Genomic DNA, 17,538 nt, shown 5'->3' with positions numbered 1-17,538 from the left:
AATGTGTTCTTTCAACATAACATTGGTGACGTGTTGTCTTATGTAAACGAGTCTGAGGTGCTGCGTAATGGGCAGGTCTGTCTCACTGTAGGTGCTGCTACAATTGGATAGAGCGCAATCACCGCAGCCGATTCTCCATTCTTGACAATTCTCCCTGGGTGTTACCATCTCGTGTTAGTGGGCAATTAGGCATGATTGTAATCCAAACCCAGCCATTATGGAAGTCATGATGACCTCAGTTACACAAATCTCACAAAACTCAGTTTTGGAATATACAGAATTATCCTCCCTACACTTTTTTTTGTCAATTTTGTAACTGAAATAATTGTTTGACTAATATCAATTCCACATAAGCCGTTTTCAACCTGATAAGTTGTTTTTTGCCTTCAGTTGCTCTTTAATATACACAGCACAGTAAAAGTATGATTTCATATTCTGGTTTATACGGCTTATACTGATTACACAAGAAGTTCAGCCGGCGTACCCTTGGGATAAGGAGAAACTTAAAATTAATCTTTGATGTTCTGAGGAACAAAATGAGAGAAAAACCTACTATGAGATGAAATAAAATATAAAAGAAGGCGATAAGCAAACAATATACTATGAAGATTGAGCAAAATAAATGAATGGTGAACGTGTACAATAACAAGATTGATGAATAATATTAGTTTGAGTCTACAACGGAAATGAACACAATTGGTACACAGTTGTTGCCCTTAGGATTTTTCCAAAACATGTTGTCTAATACTGTGCGTTAGTTCTGAGCGATTAGTGCCTTTTGAGGTCGGTTCAGTTTCGGCTTGATGAAAAAAAAAAACGAAAATCACAGTTTTTGATGTATTATATATATTTTTTATGACATTAAATGCACTATGCATTATGTGGGTTGAATGCTGTAACAACACAGAATAAAACAATTAATAAAGTCCCATGGTGGTAGTGACTGTCCATTAATGCTCATCACTTATTAACCATAATTTATTCACATTACTTTGCTTTAATACAATATTTGTTTTATTTGATGGTTTTATTATATCATTCCAAGTCATCTTCTCATCTTTAGAGAGCTTCTGCCTATGCTGTCTGACAAAATCACTATTTTAGTAGTTCTTCAAAGTAAATATGGCATACATTTACGACTGCTAAATACCAACTATCAATCACTTAGATCATGTCATTTCAAACTCCTGAAGCAACTGCTGGCAATGCAAATAGTCTGGGTTGTCATTTGATTAGCTGTTCAGGAGTCTTATGGGGGTAGAAGCTATGTAGGAGCCTCTTGGACATAGACTTGGCGCTCCGGTACCGCTTGCCGTGCAGTAGCAGAGAGAACAGTCTATGACTAGGGTGGATAGAGTCTTTGACAAATTTTAGGGCCTTCCTCTGACACCACCTGGTATAGAGGTCCTGGATGGCAGGAAGCTTGGCCCCAGTGATGTACTGGGCCGTACGCACCCCTGAGGGGCCCCCGTGTTGAGGATCTGGGATAATGGTGTTGATGTGAGCCATGACCAGCCTTTCAAAGCACTTCATGGCTACAGACGTGAGTGCTACGGGTCGGTGGTCATTTAGGCAGGTTACCTTAGTGTTCTTGTGCACAGGAACTATGGTGGTCTTCTTAAAACATGTTAATATTACAGACTCAGACAAGGAGAGGTTGAAAATGTCTCTGAAGACATCGGGAGAGGTTGTACACAGACCGGACAGGGGTTAAGCGTCATTGTAGTTTATTACCATGTTTTCTGTGCCAAACTATGTAGAATATTGGCCTGTTGGAAACTACAACTCCCTACTACATCTCACAGTTCAGGCTTGATCTGATTTATCTCTACAGAAACTGGACATCGAGCTCACAGAACAAAAAAAACAAACGTAATGCAATTCAAATAATTGAACCAATGTCGGTCAATTAGTTGTTTAAAAAAAACAAATTATCCGAAATTTTCGTTAATCGCTCAGCAGTACTGTGCATGGTAACAACAAATGTCAATTTATCAAACTTTTTGGAATGAAATTCTCAAGGGCATGAGTAGACAGCATCAATTTGTTTGGGTGCCAGAAACCTAACACTACTTCAAGTCAAGCAGGAAAGTAAAACAAAATCCCCTCTGAGGCACAGACTGTTCCATTGACCATGTCTTCCCTTTCAAAACAAACATACTTTTGTGTTCATACCATGAGTTTATTTCTACAGAGAATACTCCTGAGTAACTAAGTGTAGCAACCAAAAGCGTTTCCTGACTGCGGCACTCCTTCCACACTTCAGATCCTAACAGGTGTGCCAAATATAACACGTATAATTGCTTGAGCCATTACTGGGGAAGCTGCTCTTTCGATACATTGACTGGAATACCCGTAGAGCCTCGGGCACTCTCACAATAATACTGTTTCATGGCTATGTTTTTAAATGCCCTTTGTTGAACATACAGGTAGCAGAGAAGTTATGTTGCGTTAGAAACAGGTATGTCCCTTTCTCCTTGACATACTGTAGCTTTCCCTGACCTTCAAACGTTCAACCTTCAAATACTGATCTTTTTATTTTTATTTCACCTTTATTTAACCAGGAAGGCCAGTTGAGAACAAGTTCTCATTTACAACTGTGACCTGGCCAAGATAAAGCAAAGCAGTGCGACACAAACAACAACACAGAGTTACACATGGAATAAACAAACGTACAGTCAATAACACAATAGAAAAAAAATTAAGTCTATATACAGTGTGTGCAAATGGCGTGAGGAGTTAAGGCAATAGATAGGCCATAGTAGCAGGTAATTACAATTTAGCAAATGAACACTGGAGTTGAAGATGTGCAAGTAGAAATACTGGTGTGCAAAAGAGCAGAAAAGTAAATAAAAACAATATGGGGATGAGGTAGGTAGATTGGATGGGTTATTTACAGATGGGCTATGTACAGCTGCAGCGATCGGTTAGCTGCTCGGATAGCCGACGTTTAAAGTTAGTGAGGGAAATATGTCTCCAGCTTCAGCGATTTTTGCAATTAATTCCAGTCATTGGCAGCAGAGAACTGGAAGGAAAGGCGGCCAAAGGAGGTGTTGGCTTGGGGATGACCAGTGAGATATACCTGCTGGAGCGTGTGCTACGGGTGGGTGTTGTTATCGTGACCAGTGAGCTCACCCAAATCTGCAGTGTTGTTGCTGTGAAAGAAAGCACTAACAGGTATGCTTACTGGTCGGCAACATCTGTAAATACCCATAAGAAGGGCACTGCCTGGCATTAAGGTCGCCTAATGGTTCCCTATGTACAGACCATAAGAGCTCACACACTACTGTTCCTGCCTCAAGTACCAAGCAAGGCCAGTGATCTGGATCACAGAAAATGGTGCAATTTCATGGGCCCATACCCCAGGATGGCTTGATAATTGGGTAAATAGGATGGTGTGCACTTGATTGGCAACATGAAGGTCATGCAGGCTGCCTGGTGCAGGTAGATAAATGATGGGGGTGAAAAAACCTTTAATGAATAACAACTACTTAACAGTCTGGCTCAGAGGTGGCTCAAGGCTACAACAACATCAATTTAAAATTCCTGCTAAAATCTGAAGTTTGGTGCCAAAAAGCGCCCTCATTCAATATTCTCCAATGGGAGAATCTGTTTTCCAGCTCCCCCAGTAGGCCATGAAAGTAAATAAGAATTTGTTGTTAACTGACTTAGTTAGTAACTGACAAGTTAAATAAAGGTTACGTTTATACCAGTTACAGCGATTCAGAGCTGCTAACAGGGGGTAGAGGGTCTGTCTGCCCGCTTATTGGCTCTTTCAACACAGATGAGATCACTACACTGCCTGATATACCAGAGCAGAATTTCCCAAACTTTTTCACTCAGGTCCCCCCCTTCCAGCATTGGGGAACATCCCGCGCCACGTCTATTTCTATAGGCACAAGCACTGTTCATGACAAAATGTTCACACCCCTCTTGTTGGCGGAGAGAAAACGTTGCATGTTTAAAGCATATTTCCTGCAATTCTACACATTTTGTTACGGGGTGCAGAAAGCATTCTGCAGTTTTAAAGTGCATTTTCGTGCAATTCTATACATTTTGCCACGTCTAATGTCTATTCACGCGATATTTGAGTGACTCAAACATCACAACAAAATCTATGGGCAAAAAAACGTAGCAATAAAAGCTAGCTGACGTGCTAGTTGATCTGGACATTTCTGACAAGTTATAAATAGTTCTCTTGTAACGATCGTCGTAAGGAGGAGACCAAGGTGCAGCGTGGTAAGTGCTCATGTTTACTTTTATTTAACTCAGAACACTAAACAAAATAACGAAAAGGAAAAACGAACGTTACGTTCTGAAGGCTTACACAGAGCTGTACAAAAACAAGATCCCACAACTGAAGGTGGGAAAAAGGGCTGCCTAAGTATGATTCCCAATCAGAGACAACGATAGACAGCTGCCTCTGATTGGAAACCATACTCAGCCAAAACAAAGAAATACACAAACTAGATTGCCCATCTCACATCACACCCTGACCTAACCAAACTAGAGGAAATAAAAAGTCTCTCTAAGGTCAGGGCGTGACATCTCTAAGATATGCAATGACTGACATGACAAGAGGAAAACTGATGATGCACCCTACAAATTTCAAAATGGCACCTTGTACATTCTACTATTACAACATTCAAGAGCAAGTTGAAAGCTGGACTGAGTTCCTAAAAAAAAAATTGGCCGACCCATCGCGCCCTCCACAGTTTGGGAACCACTGCAGCAGGGCGTACTTTGCGCTGAACTCGCCGGCGAGTTAAAATAACCCCACAGACTCAGTTATGACTATCAAACTTGATTCAGTCAACATCTAGCCTGTAACATTGCTTGTTTCGTAGTCTGCTGAGCACCACAATCTACTTTTTACATAATGATGTTTGGTGGCTAAGCAAGGGTAACAGTGCTCTCAAGAGGGCAGCCAATGTGAGATTAGGGAGGAGATCGTTGCTTTTCTCCGCGATTGCCGCCACAAGAAAGCCAATACATATCTAGCGGAAAACGTTTGATGAAGCGTTTGTCAGATGTTTGGTTCTTAGTGACATCTTCAATCAATTGAATGGACTTCATTTGGGACTACAGGGGAGGGATGAAACAGTTATTTACACGATTTAAAAATGGACTTATTTTCGAAATAAATGTGTTATTTTCGTCCTTTGATTTAAGCCCAAACAAAACGCTCAATTTCCCTACATTGTAGAACTATATTCAGTCATCATCAGTACAGATAACGCGTGAGTTTTTAGATGAAAGCTAACTTTGCTTTGAGATTTGATGAGTTTAATTCCCCACAGAAGTGGTGCAGTTCTCTACTGATGCTGGGGGAGAGAGACTCCGTAAAAAGTTAGTCAACTGAGATATGCATAAAAGGTTTCTATGTGTAAAAGAAAAACATCAAAAGAAGACAGAGAAAATCACAAAATGATAAAGAAATAGAACAAAATATGATGCTGGTCAACTGAGATATGTGTAAATTAAAACAAAAGATAAAGCTATGTATGCAATACGGACAGGAAAGTAGAAAGTCATTTAAGTGATGCAGATCAACTGTTATAAGTACAAATGTGTTCCATTATTTAAACAATTCGATGCACTGAATTAGGCTAATCTTAAAGCACTTCAAATGAACTTTTAGCAACATGTATTTTTAATAAAAGTGTTTTATAAGACTACAATTGTGTTTTTTTTATACCGGTTTTAGGAAGAGTAATCCCATATAGAAATTTCTGGCCGCCCTGTAAATAACCTTTTTTCAAATCTGGCCCCCGTAAGAATATAGTTGAATAGCTCTGCTATACGCCCTGCATAAAAGTACAGCTGCTGGAGCCAGTTTTGAGGAGGTGTAGTGTATACCATACCTTTGAGATCCAGATTGCGGGCTCCGTTGGAGTGCTGGGTGACGGTGCGGGAGTCGATTTTGAGGATGTGCATATTGTTGTTGTCCCGGGAGACCACCACGTCGTGCCACTGGTTGTCGTTGAGAGGCTTCTCAGAGTTGCCCTTCATGAGCGACGGCCCGTTGCCCAGGTCAAACACGTAATGAATGTACCTACAACACAGCATTACACCATGAAGTAGGTCAATTACAGAATGACCTATGTCATTTATGTAATTCAGGGCTCATCTGTAAAAGAGATCTTGGTCTCAGTATGACTCCCTGATAAAATCATATATATATACATACAGTACCAGTCAAACGCTTGGACAAACCTACTCATTCAAGGGTTTTCTTTATATGTACTATTTTCTACATTGTAGAATAATAGTGACGACATCAAAACTATGAAATGACACATACGGAATCATATAGTAAACAAAAAAGAGTTAAACAAATCAAAATATATTTTAGATTTGAGATTCTATAAAGTAGCCACCCTTTGCCTTGATGACAGCTTTGCACACTCTTGGCAGTCTCCACGGTTACGGACAACGCCTGCTGACTAATTCCTCATTGAGTGACAGTATTTCTGGGCAAAGCTGGACTGCGGTTAAACATCTGTGAGCATTATTGTTCGCTCTCTCACTCTTACTCACTCTATCCTTCTCTTTGAACAAAATCCTTCTCAGTGAACAAAACATTCTGAAACCATTCCCTTTATATTCCTCCAGCTGACAGAGTCAAATGTTTCCATGTAACACAAAAGGACTTGTTAAGCTAGAGAAAAGAGGAACGGTGGTAGGCACTAGGCAGCTGTGATATTACTAATTCATCCCACACTCACTGCATGGTTACGGTACCTGGAAAAATAGGTAGCAAAATAGGTTGAACACGTGAATTATATTGACACCAAATCCTCATTTCGCAAGTGAGGTCTGCATGTAGACAAATTATACAACATTTACAAATAATGGCTTCTTCTGGTCTAAAAACAACCTCCAACCAATTACCTAAGCCCATTGAATAGCTAGGTGGAGCTTCATCCCTTCCTGACCCCCACCACGTCACTCACCCTTTGACCAGCTCCACAACGATGAAGTCACTGCCGTCTCCAGAGTTGAAGAGCAGCAGGCCGTCGAGGCTGGTGGTCTTGAACTGGAAGAAGAGGTGCATGGAGGCGTAGGCCTGCAGGGTGGAGAAGGCCAGGCAGCTAGCTCGACTGTGGAACGTCACAGGGTCAGCCACGATGCGGCGCATGCCGAAGCGGGCGTTGAGCTCGCAGTAGGAGATGTCTCCGTTCTTACACTGGTCCAGGTAGGGGACGCCATTGAACGAGAGGGCCTGCAGGTGCCCTATGAAGTTAGATGGCACCACGGAGATAAAACGGCGCTCGGTCATGATGCCCGTCTCAATGTTGTGGAACTCCAGGCGAGTGTGGGCACCGGTCATATGGCCTGGGGTGAAATAAATACATGTTGATGGGCAGAGATGCAGTGTATCATGGGGATCACAGTTTCCCTTCATCTCATGGTTTGACTCCGCGCTGCCATGCCGTCTTACCTTCCACAGTCACGTTGTCCACAGAGAGGTGCAGGTTCTTCCCACGACGCACCACCTTCACTGAGTGCCACTCATTGTCGTTCAGCTTCTGTCCCGCTAACAGCATCTCTGGGCCTTTACCTGTGAAGAAGAAAGGACAAAGTCAACACCAGAGCACATTCATACAGCATATCCTTTTCCAACGGATCCCTATTTAAAATGGATAAAATACACAAAACATTAAGATCACCTGCGCTTTCCATGACATAGACTGACCAGTTGAATCCAGATGAAAGCTATGATCGCTTATTGGTCAACAGTTAAATCCACTTCAATCAGTGTTGACGAAGAGGAAGAGACAGGTTAAAGGAGGATTCTTAAGCTTTCAGACAATTCTGACCACTCTGACATGGATTGGGTATGTGTGCCATTCAGAGGGTGAATGGGCAAGACAAAATATTTAAGTATCTTTGAACGGATTATGGTAGTAGGTGCCAGGCGCATCGGTTTGCGTCAAGAACTGCAACGCTGCTGGGTTTGTCACACTCAACAGTTTCCCGTGTGAATCAAGAATTGTCCATCACCCAAAGGACACCCCGCCAACTTCACACAACTGTGGGAACCATTGGAGTCAACATGGGCCAGCATCCCTGTGGAAAACCTTGGACACCTTGTAGAGTCCATGCCCCGACGAATTGAGGCTGTTCTGAGGAAAACTTAATATTAGGAAGGTGTTCCTAATGTTTGGTACACTCCATGTGTACTTCCCGATACTGCCTGCCAGTGGAGGCTGCCTAGGGGAGGACGGCTCATAGTAATGTCTGGAATGGATTAAATGGAATAGTATCAAACACATCAAAGACCTGGTTCCCAAGAGGTTGATCCCACTCCATTGACCACATTCCTGCCATTATTAGGAGCCGTCCTCTCCTCAGCAGCCTCCACTGATACCTGCTGCAAGAGTTCTGTCAATGGGTGTAAATACAAGCTATTGGTTAGAGGTGAGAGTGACTAACAAATACCGTGCTGTGCATTGTTTAACGTTGAATTAATATGTACTTCTATTTTGGGTCGTATGATGACTCAAATCAGATTGTGAAATCGTATATAAACCCCTTAAGACAACCAGCTAACAACTTGATTAGTATCCGGAGGCTTGGCCAGTGGATACAGTTTTATAGCTCAAGGATTTCTGCTAAATCCTCCGCTCTTTTTTTCCAGCTCTCAAGGTTTGAAAATAGGTCACAATGCGGAAGCTTTGCCACTGCAGCACCGTCACCCCCGATCAGTGGCTATGCAACAGGCGGTCCGACAGCGCAGTTCAAAGAAGTTCTGACATGGCTGGCGAAGCTAATTGGTCATGCCTAAGCCTGCCGGGCCTCAGGGGGTTTGTTGATCTAATTGAGCTCAGGGTGTATGAAAGTCCCAGGAGACACGGAGAGGACACTGGCTGCTACTGGGACGCTGCAGCTGATGACATAAATTGGTTTCCAAATACTCCGCTGTTTCTTCCTCTGGGAGAAAGAGGCCACTGGCTTGTTGAGCTTAACAGCAGAGCAAGTGTCTCAGCAAGGGGTAACATTATAGACCAACTACACGCTTATCTGATAGTATGTGTTTGCACAGGACCCATATCTAACAGTAAATCTTCATTGTATAACATCAAGTTCTGTTATTACTATTGCCATGTTTGACTAGAGTGGCTAAGAATGACAACCACAGTTAGAAATGGCTAGGCCTGAGGCAGAGCAGTGCTTTCCCAAACGTGAAACCTGGTAACAATAGTAAAACATCATACTGTCAAGTCTGTTTTCAGACCGATTATAACAGTCTATTATCCCAAAATAACCTACAGACCTTAGTATGGATCCCCAGTCCGGTTCCTTTTTTTATTGACTGTGGGTTTATGTCCTACCAAACCCAATGTTTACCCACTAAATCAACACAACAGTCTACTGAGCAGGTGGAGGGAGGTACAGAGAAATATTTGCAGAGCGGAGGAGATGGGACTTCATCTTAAGTGAACTGTGTTTGAGCAGTGTTGATCTGGTCTCAGAGGTGGGCTCCCTGCTGTCTAATTACGGAGCTTCAGCCCAAACACATACCACTGTGCTTCAGCAGAGAGAGCAGCTCCACCAGGAACAAGCACGTACAAGTTAGAGAAGTTGGCAAGCTTGTTACGTAAGGGCTATCTATAGTAGTGGGCTGAAAAGTAAGAATTCTGGTGTGCAAGAAAGCATATCAGTGCATATCCACAGTGCTCTTTTGGGACTAAACCCCGAACTCAAGATTTTGTAGGGCCTAGTCCTAAATGCACATTTCTCTGTCTAAATAGTGTCATACACGTTTTTCTATAAATGTTCCCCTTGCAAGTCATGTATTGATTACTGATGTTTTACTAAATCCAAACCTTTAAATATACAGCCTAGTTTCATGTTAAGTTACACAGTTTAATAAGTTCGCCAATATAGACGTTCGATCGGGTTCAAGTCCGGGCTCTGGCTAGGCCACTCAAGGACATTCAGAGACTTGTCCCAGAACCACTCAGGCCAAAGAGTTCAATCTTGGTTTCATCAGACCAAAGAATCTTGTTTATCATGGTCTGAGAGTCCTTTAGGTGCCTTTTGACAAACTCCAAGAGGGCTGTCATGTGCCTTTTACTGAGGAGTGGCTTCCGTCTGGCCACTCTACCATAAAGGCCTGATTGGTGGAGTGCTGCAGAGATGGTTGTCCTTCTGGAAGTTTCTCCCATCGCCACAGACAAATTCTGGAGCTCTGTCAGAGTGACCATCAGGTTCTCGGTCACCTCCCTGACCAAGGCCCTTCTCCCCTGATTGTTCAGTTTGGCTGGGCAGCGAGCTCTAGGGAGTCTTGGTGGTCCCAAACTTCTTCCATTTAAAAATGATGGTGGCCACGGTGTTCTTGGGGACCTTCAATGTTGCAGAAATGTTTTGGTACTCTCCCCCAGATCTGTGCCTCGACACAATCCTGTCTCGGAGCTCTATGGGCAATTCCTTCGACTTCATGGCTTGGTTTTTGCTCTGACATGCACTGTCAACTGTGGGACCTTATATAGACAGGTGTGTGCCTTTCCAAATCATGTCCAATCAATTGAATTTACTACAGGTGGACTCCAATCAAGTTGTAGAAACATCTCAAGGATGATCAATGGAAACAGGATGCACTTGAGCTCAAATTTGAGTCTCATGGTAAAGGGTCTGAATACTTATTTAAATAAGGTATCTGTTTTTTATTTGGAATAAATTAGCAAAAATGTCAATTTGTCATTACGGGGTATTGTGTGTAGATTGATGAGGATTATGTTTTAATCCACTTTAGAATAAGCCTGTAACAAAATGTGGAAAAAGTGAAGGGGTCTGAATATTTTCACAATGCACTGAACTATTTGAAAAGTTACGGTTTCAGACATTTTCAGAAGATGGGCAGGGACTACGTTGTCCTGGCGTTACGGGGGGGGGGGGGTCCCCGTTACGGGGTGGCAGGACGTAGAAGAGCATTGACTGGGCTGAGCGGGAACTGACCCCCTGTAGCAGTGGGCGGAGACGTCTGCCAGGCACGCAGAGATGCATGTCGCCACCTGGGTGTCAGGGAGGGCGAAAGAGAAAAGCAGTTGAGTGTCATCCACACAGCAATGATGGAAGAGACCATGTGAGGATGTGACGGAGCCAAGTGACCTGCCAGGTAGGATGCAAACCAGGAGTGTGCAGAGCCTGAGACGCCCGGCCCTGAGAGGGTGGAGTAGAGGACCTGATTGATCATGGTGTTGAAGGCAGCGGATAGATCTAGGAGGATGAGAACAGTGTCAGCTTTGGCAGAGCCTCCGTTAGACAGAGGAGAGTGGCCACAGTCGAGTGAGCTATCTTGAAGCCTGACTGGTTAGTTTCCAAGAAGATCGTTCTGAGAGAGTAGGTCACAGACAGCTGCAGTGTTTTGGGGACAAAAACGGATACTGCTCTCTAGTTGACGTCAGAGGGGGTTGAGTGTTGGTTTCTTGAGGAGGGGTGCGACTCTGGTCTTCTGAAAGTCAGTGGGGGCACAGTCAGTGGTGAGGGATGCATTGATGAGGGAAGTAAGAAGGTCTCTAGAGATTGTCTGCCACCACAGTGACGACCAGATGCTCTTTGACTATGAGAAAACACAGATGACGAGAGCAGCTGGAATAGCAGCGTTCTCTGGGGGTGATCCATGACTCTGTCAGGGCCAAAAGTGTAGGAGGGAATAAAGGGCAACATAAGCCTTCTTGACCGCAGATTGGCAGCTCGAAACGCTGCAGGAGACCACAAATTCAACACGGATTGTACGCACGGGGTACACTACATTAGAAGGGGTGGGGAGCATCTGTAAAGCCGACAAGGAGAGGAGCGAACAGGTATAGAGAAATCAGAGTTGACAAAACTACAAGAGAGAAAAATCTGATAATCTGAAAATAACTAGGTAAGACACTCAAGTGAGAGAGTGGTGTGGAGCCTTCCTCTAACTTCTAAGAACAACTCAGCAGCCCTGTCTTTGTTTCAGCAACCGTCTTCATTTTGGCGACAAGACCGCCGCTTACAGCTGCTGCTGAAAAAATAGGGGAGACTGATGTACTAACACTAATTGCTGATTGCCTAGCAGAGGTGAAGGACACGCCTCCCGGCACTAACTGCTGATTGCCTAGGAGAGGTGAAACAATACAGGCACTGATGAGTCAGACTGTCAACACCAACCACAGCACAAGTGATGAGCAATTAACAGTTGAGACAGCAATGATTAACTAGGTAACGAGAAAGACAGCGTTTAACTTCAATTGACCAAGCAATACCAGCAATACTAGCTCTAGACCAAGACATGCTACCTCTTTAAACAGAGATGCACAAGTAAATCAACCTTCCACACAAATACCCCATTGTCACAAATGCAAAATGTACACCAGATTGAATTCTGCAGTTTAGCTGCACACAGCTATTCTTCACACTACGGCAAATTGAATGTCCTTCTGCGGTGTTGTAATGATTGAGTCTTGATATACTGAAGTTACAGGTGTAGTATCCTGTGGGTTTACATTCTGTGTTCTGATTACAGATCGTTTGACGTGGGCTTTAATTGAGCCTCACTGGGCTTGTCAGGCTTTGTTTAGACGATGGGGGAGAAAGACTACGGCGTCAGTAGCTTTAAAGTAGCCCTTTCCTTGGCCAATTTTATCCAGAGTATTTGACGAATGTGATTTGAATAAGTATACCTCTGAAAATACGCAGTCCAACATTAGTAGGTCTATTACGTGTAAAAATGAAAACCTATTGGGTGATTCTTTATTTTACGAGGAACATGTTTTAATTTAATCAATTTTCGAATCAGGCTGTAACGTAACAAAATGTGGTTAAAAAAAGGGTCTGAATACACTGTAGATGTGTTGCTGGTATGTTGTAGGTTGCAGAAGCTGTGTGTGTGGCCCGCACAAGACAGTGTATCCTGGTGAGCCAATCAGGCCCATGGACAGCTCCTCATCCACAGTGGATGAGCCAATTGGCCTGATAAAACAGCAATGTGGGAAAAGGCTTGGAGCCATCAAGACCTCGGCAGTTACCGGCATGCATTTCTTACAGTGGGGGAAAAAAGTATTTGATCCCCTGCTGATTTTGTACGTTTGCCCACTGACAAAGAAAGGATCCGTCTATAATTTTAATGGTAGGTTTATTTGAACAGTGAGAGACAGAATAACAACAGAAATATCCAGAAAAACGCATTTTAATGAGGGAAATAAGTATTTGACCCCCTCTCAATCAGAAAGATTTCTGGCTCCCAGGTGTCTTTTATACAGGTAACGAGCTGAGATTAGGAGCACACTCTTAAAGGGAGTGCTCCTAATCTCAGTTTGTTACCTGTTTAAAAGACACCTGTCCACAGAAGCAATCAATCAATCCGATTCCAAACTCTCCACCATGGCCAAGACCAAAGAGCTCTCCAAGGATGTCAGGGACAAGATTGTAGACCTGCATAAGGCTGGAATGGGCTACAAGACCATCGCCAAGCAGCTTGGTGAGAAGGTGATAACATTTGGTGCGATTATTCGCAAATGGAAGAAACACAAAAGAACTGTCAATATCCCTCAGCCTGGGGCTCCATGCAAGATCTCATCTCGTGGAGTTGCAATGATCATGAGAATGGTGAGGAATCAGCCCAGAACTACATTGACATCATCTTGTCAATGATCTCAAAGCAGCTGGGACCATAGTCACCAAGAAAACAATTGGTAACACACTACGCCGTGAAGGACTGAAATCCTGCAGCGCCCGCAAGGTCCCCCTGCTCAAGAAAACATATACATGCCCGTCTGAAGTTTGCCAATGAACATCTGAATGACTCAGAGGACAACTGGTGAAAGTGTTGTGGTCAGATGAGACCAAAATGGAGCTCTTTGACATCAACTCAACTCGCCATGTTTGGAGGAGGAGGAATGCTGCCTATGACCCCAAGAACACCATCTCCACCGTCGAACATGGAGGTGAAAACATTATGCTTTGGGGGTGTTTTTCTGCTAAGGGGACAGGACAACTTCACCGCATCAAAGGGACGATGGACCGGGCCATGTACCGTCAAATCTTGGGTGAGAACCTCCTTCCCTCAGCCAGGGCATTGAAAATGGGTCGTGGATGGGTATTCCAGCATGACAATGACTCAAAACACACGGCCAAGGCAACAAAGGAGTGGCTCAAGAAGAAGCACATTAAGGTCCTGGAGTGGCCTAGCCAGTCTCCAGACCTTAGTCCCATAGAAAACCTGTGGAGGGAGCTGAACGTTCGAGTTGCCAAACGTCAGCCTCGAAACCTTAATGACTTGGAGAAGATCTGCAAAGAGGAGTGGGACAAAATCCCTCCTGAGATGTGTGCAAACCTGGTGGCCAACTACAAGAAACGTCTGACCTCTGTGATTGCTAAGTACTAAGTCATGTTTTTCAGAGGGGTCAAATACTTATTTCCCTCATTAAAATGCAAATCATTTTATAACATTTTTGACATGCGTTTTTCTGGATTTTTTTGTTGTTATTCTGTCTCACTGTTCAAATAAACCCTCTATTAAAATTATAGACTGATAATTTCTTTGTAAGTGGGCAAATGTACAAAATCAGCAGGGGATCAAATACTTTTTCCCCCTCTGTATTTATGACTTACTCATACTGTATACAGCACATAGTCTCAACTTTTACCTTGGGCAACATTCAACCATTCAATTTTTATTTATCCTGTTTTGTCAATTGTGCCCGTTCCTCTCAATGCTTACCCCTTAACATTTTTCCAACATGTGTTAAAATGGTGCTTCTAAGAGGCCAAAATCAGAGGCCTGTTAAAAATGCATGACAAGCTATGGCCTAAACAGAGGCTCTCCCAGATGGTCGAGGGCTCTAATTGACTATCATTTAGTTTAACCACTGGCTAATTGTGTCTATTTAAAAGTCAATTAAGATTTTTTTTTACTGCCATTAAACTTCAATCCATCTAAATTCATAGGACAACTCTGCAGCAACATACTTAAGGTTACCATTTAAGGTTCACAATGGAAAACACAACACGGCTTTGTACACAACCTGTTGTCAAGGTCTCGCCTGCGTCACATGATCTAAAGAAAGCAGATTATTTACATTATCTGTACATTATCCTCTTACCCGTTAGGTTTATACCTGTACTAACCAACATACACAATGAAGCAGTTACATGCATTTTAAATGCATCTTTCCTTGAATCCTAATACGTGTATTTAAAAAAAAAAATCAATTGTATAGACAACAGTTCCCATAGGTCACCAGGACATGCATTGTTCAAACTCATGGGGAAATGTTGCAAAACCCAATGGTATATTGCCATCTGGTGGTAGTTTGAGCACATTACTGATAGAAGTAGCAGGGCGCTCCTGCCATTGTTGGTTCTCTGAGGAGCACTGTGAACTAATAAACAGGTGGTATCTTGGCTGTTGTAACGAACAAGGGATCATTTTGTGATTCTGACATTTGTTGCTTGGACTAAAGAATGGTTTACCAAATGATATACAGGCGTATACAGTATTTGATACTTACCTTACAGTCCCTTACATTTTTTCAAGACAAACCGTGTGATGGTAGTACTTCATTGGGATACATATTGTATAGGACTAATGTTAAATGCTTTTAACAGTATTAATAGTAAAAACAGACAGTAACAGAACAGTTGTTCTGAAGTACAGTAAATAATGATAGGAGCCACTTACTGAGGTTACAGTCTATCCTGATACAATCTGGTGAGAGAGGGAGAGAGTGAGATGGTGAGATCCCCAAAAAGTAAATTCAAAAGAAACAATATAAATAAAAAGAACAAAAAAAGAAACATTTCACATCCTTCAACGTACATTCTGCAGTTTTTTTTTTCTTCTTCTTCTCCGGAGAGACCACCATCCGGGGACAAGCTCCAGATTCAAAACCAGCCTTTTCCTCACCATGGCAACCATACAGCACCCACTAACACAAGAGCTGAGGGAGGCCATGTCAACTCTCCACTACGCTCAGGAGGACCGGTAACGTGTACCGCAATCAGAGTAAAATCACCGTGTTTGTGATATATCATTACTGTAATAACTTTGGCAGAATTTTCATGACTGTTTTTACAACCTAGAAAGTAAGCCAACGTTAAATCCTAGGTTGATAACAGATGTGCCTCCCGCTGTGGGTACAACCCATGTGGTAGTTAGGTAGAGCACAGACCGAGGAAAGGGCTGATTCGCATACCCCGTAGCCACACTGAAACCTTACACATTTAGAGCTTGAGAGCGTCACGCTGTGGGAAAATCTCCTCACCATTGTGCCCTCTGAATAATAGAATAGCTACACAGTCGTTATGACGCACAACTACCAAAACATGTGCCGACACAGTCAGAGCTTCCTTGATCTTTTGGATATAATAAAGCCCTCCATGAAGGCTATGTACTACACACCACACCAGGGTTTCGGGAACCGAAGGGCGGCACGTTTTGGTCCCCCCCCCCCAAGCACTACACAGCTGATTGAAATAATCAACTAATCGTCAAGCTTTCATTATTTGAATCAACTGTGTAGGGCAAAAAACTAAACATGCAGCCCTTGGGGTCCTGAGGACCGGGTTAGGGAAACCCTGCACTACACAGTGCTAGTGTGCCTGGGGTGTTTCTGGAGCTGTCAACCATCACAAAGCAGTGGATGCAAACAGCCAAGGACCAGACTCACTACCTACAGCTGTAATGGGGGATGTGGAGACTAGGGCTACCAGCTGAGGCCGACAGCCCTGTCAGGCACCATTACCGCCTCGGTCGGCTCTCTACCGCTCCCCTCTTCCTGGGTTAGGACAAATCTGAGAGCCACGGTGGACGGCACTTGTGATCTAGAACAACAACTACAACATCTGTTGGACACCATGGCAACGTATCTGTCACCATGATACAGTGTGTTTCTAAGTGACCTGGTCTCTCTGGCTGCTTGTTCCTAGGACTACAGACACACAGGTCGTTGAAGGGCTGAAAGGGTTGGAGATGGACCAGCTAGCGGCTGACCAGGGAATGGGTGAGAGAGAAAGAGAGAAAACACAGAGGCGATACAGAGAGATGTATATAGATTGTGTATGATGAGGAGAAAGGGGGGGGGGGTATATGTAGGACAATACCTTTTCCCATTACATCATGAGTACTCCCACAGAGAAGCCGTGAGGACTCATAAACGTTAGCACTGTTAGCATTACCCAGGTTGACGGTGAGTTTGACCCGGCCCCCGTCCAGCTCCAGACGCAGGGTGTCAGCTGAGTCCTGGGAGGTAGTGGCCACAAGCAGCCCAAAGGCCCTCTGGGACATAAAGCGCAGCGCCACGTCCTCGGCCTCCATGTGCATGCTCAACGGCAGCGTCACCTTCAGGTACATGCTGCCGTCGTAGCTCAGCACCGTGGCCTCTGTGTGCGGGCACCAAGGACAGGGAGACAGCGTTAGCAAATGGCATTGTCACAAATGTTCCCATACAGTAGAACATCTACTCCTGTACACCCAATACTGAATAAGCGCATGATTCATAATAAGATAACATATCAAAATGAAGATGAGAGAATTTCCCTTCCCCTCATATTTCGATC

General features: G+C 43.6%; 1 protein-coding gene across 11 annotated transcripts in view; it reads right to left on the bottom strand.

The window, feature by feature from the left end:
- LOC115154828 (neurexin-2) overlaps positions 1 to 17,538 on the bottom strand; it is a 321,345-nt gene that overhangs the window by 161,851 nt on the left and 141,956 nt on the right. For 8 of the 11 annotated variants that reach the window (XM_029701465.1, XM_029701468.1, XM_029701457.1 and 5 more), the window contains 5 exons: positions 17,158 to 17,361; positions 15,662 to 15,688; positions 7,445 to 7,564; positions 6,957 to 7,338; positions 5,865 to 6,055 (listed from right to left, as the gene is read on the bottom strand). In XM_029701465.1, the coding sequence (XP_029557325.1) occupies positions 5,865 to 6,055; positions 6,957 to 7,338; positions 7,445 to 7,564; positions 15,662 to 15,688; positions 17,158 to 17,361 (924 nt within the window). The remainder of the gene's footprint in view (positions 1 to 5,864; positions 6,056 to 6,956; positions 7,339 to 7,444; positions 7,565 to 15,661; positions 15,689 to 17,157; positions 17,362 to 17,538) is intronic. The other 3 variants (XM_029701466.1, XM_029701459.1, XM_029701464.1) reach the window with 1 other exon arrangement.

This window comes from Salmo trutta, chromosome 19 (assembly GCF_901001165.1).
Source record: "Salmo trutta chromosome 19, fSalTru1.1, whole genome shotgun sequence".
NCBI lineage: Eukaryota > Metazoa > Chordata > Actinopteri > Salmoniformes > Salmonidae > Salmo > Salmo trutta.
This window is presented reverse-complemented; position numbering and strand designations above follow the sequence as displayed.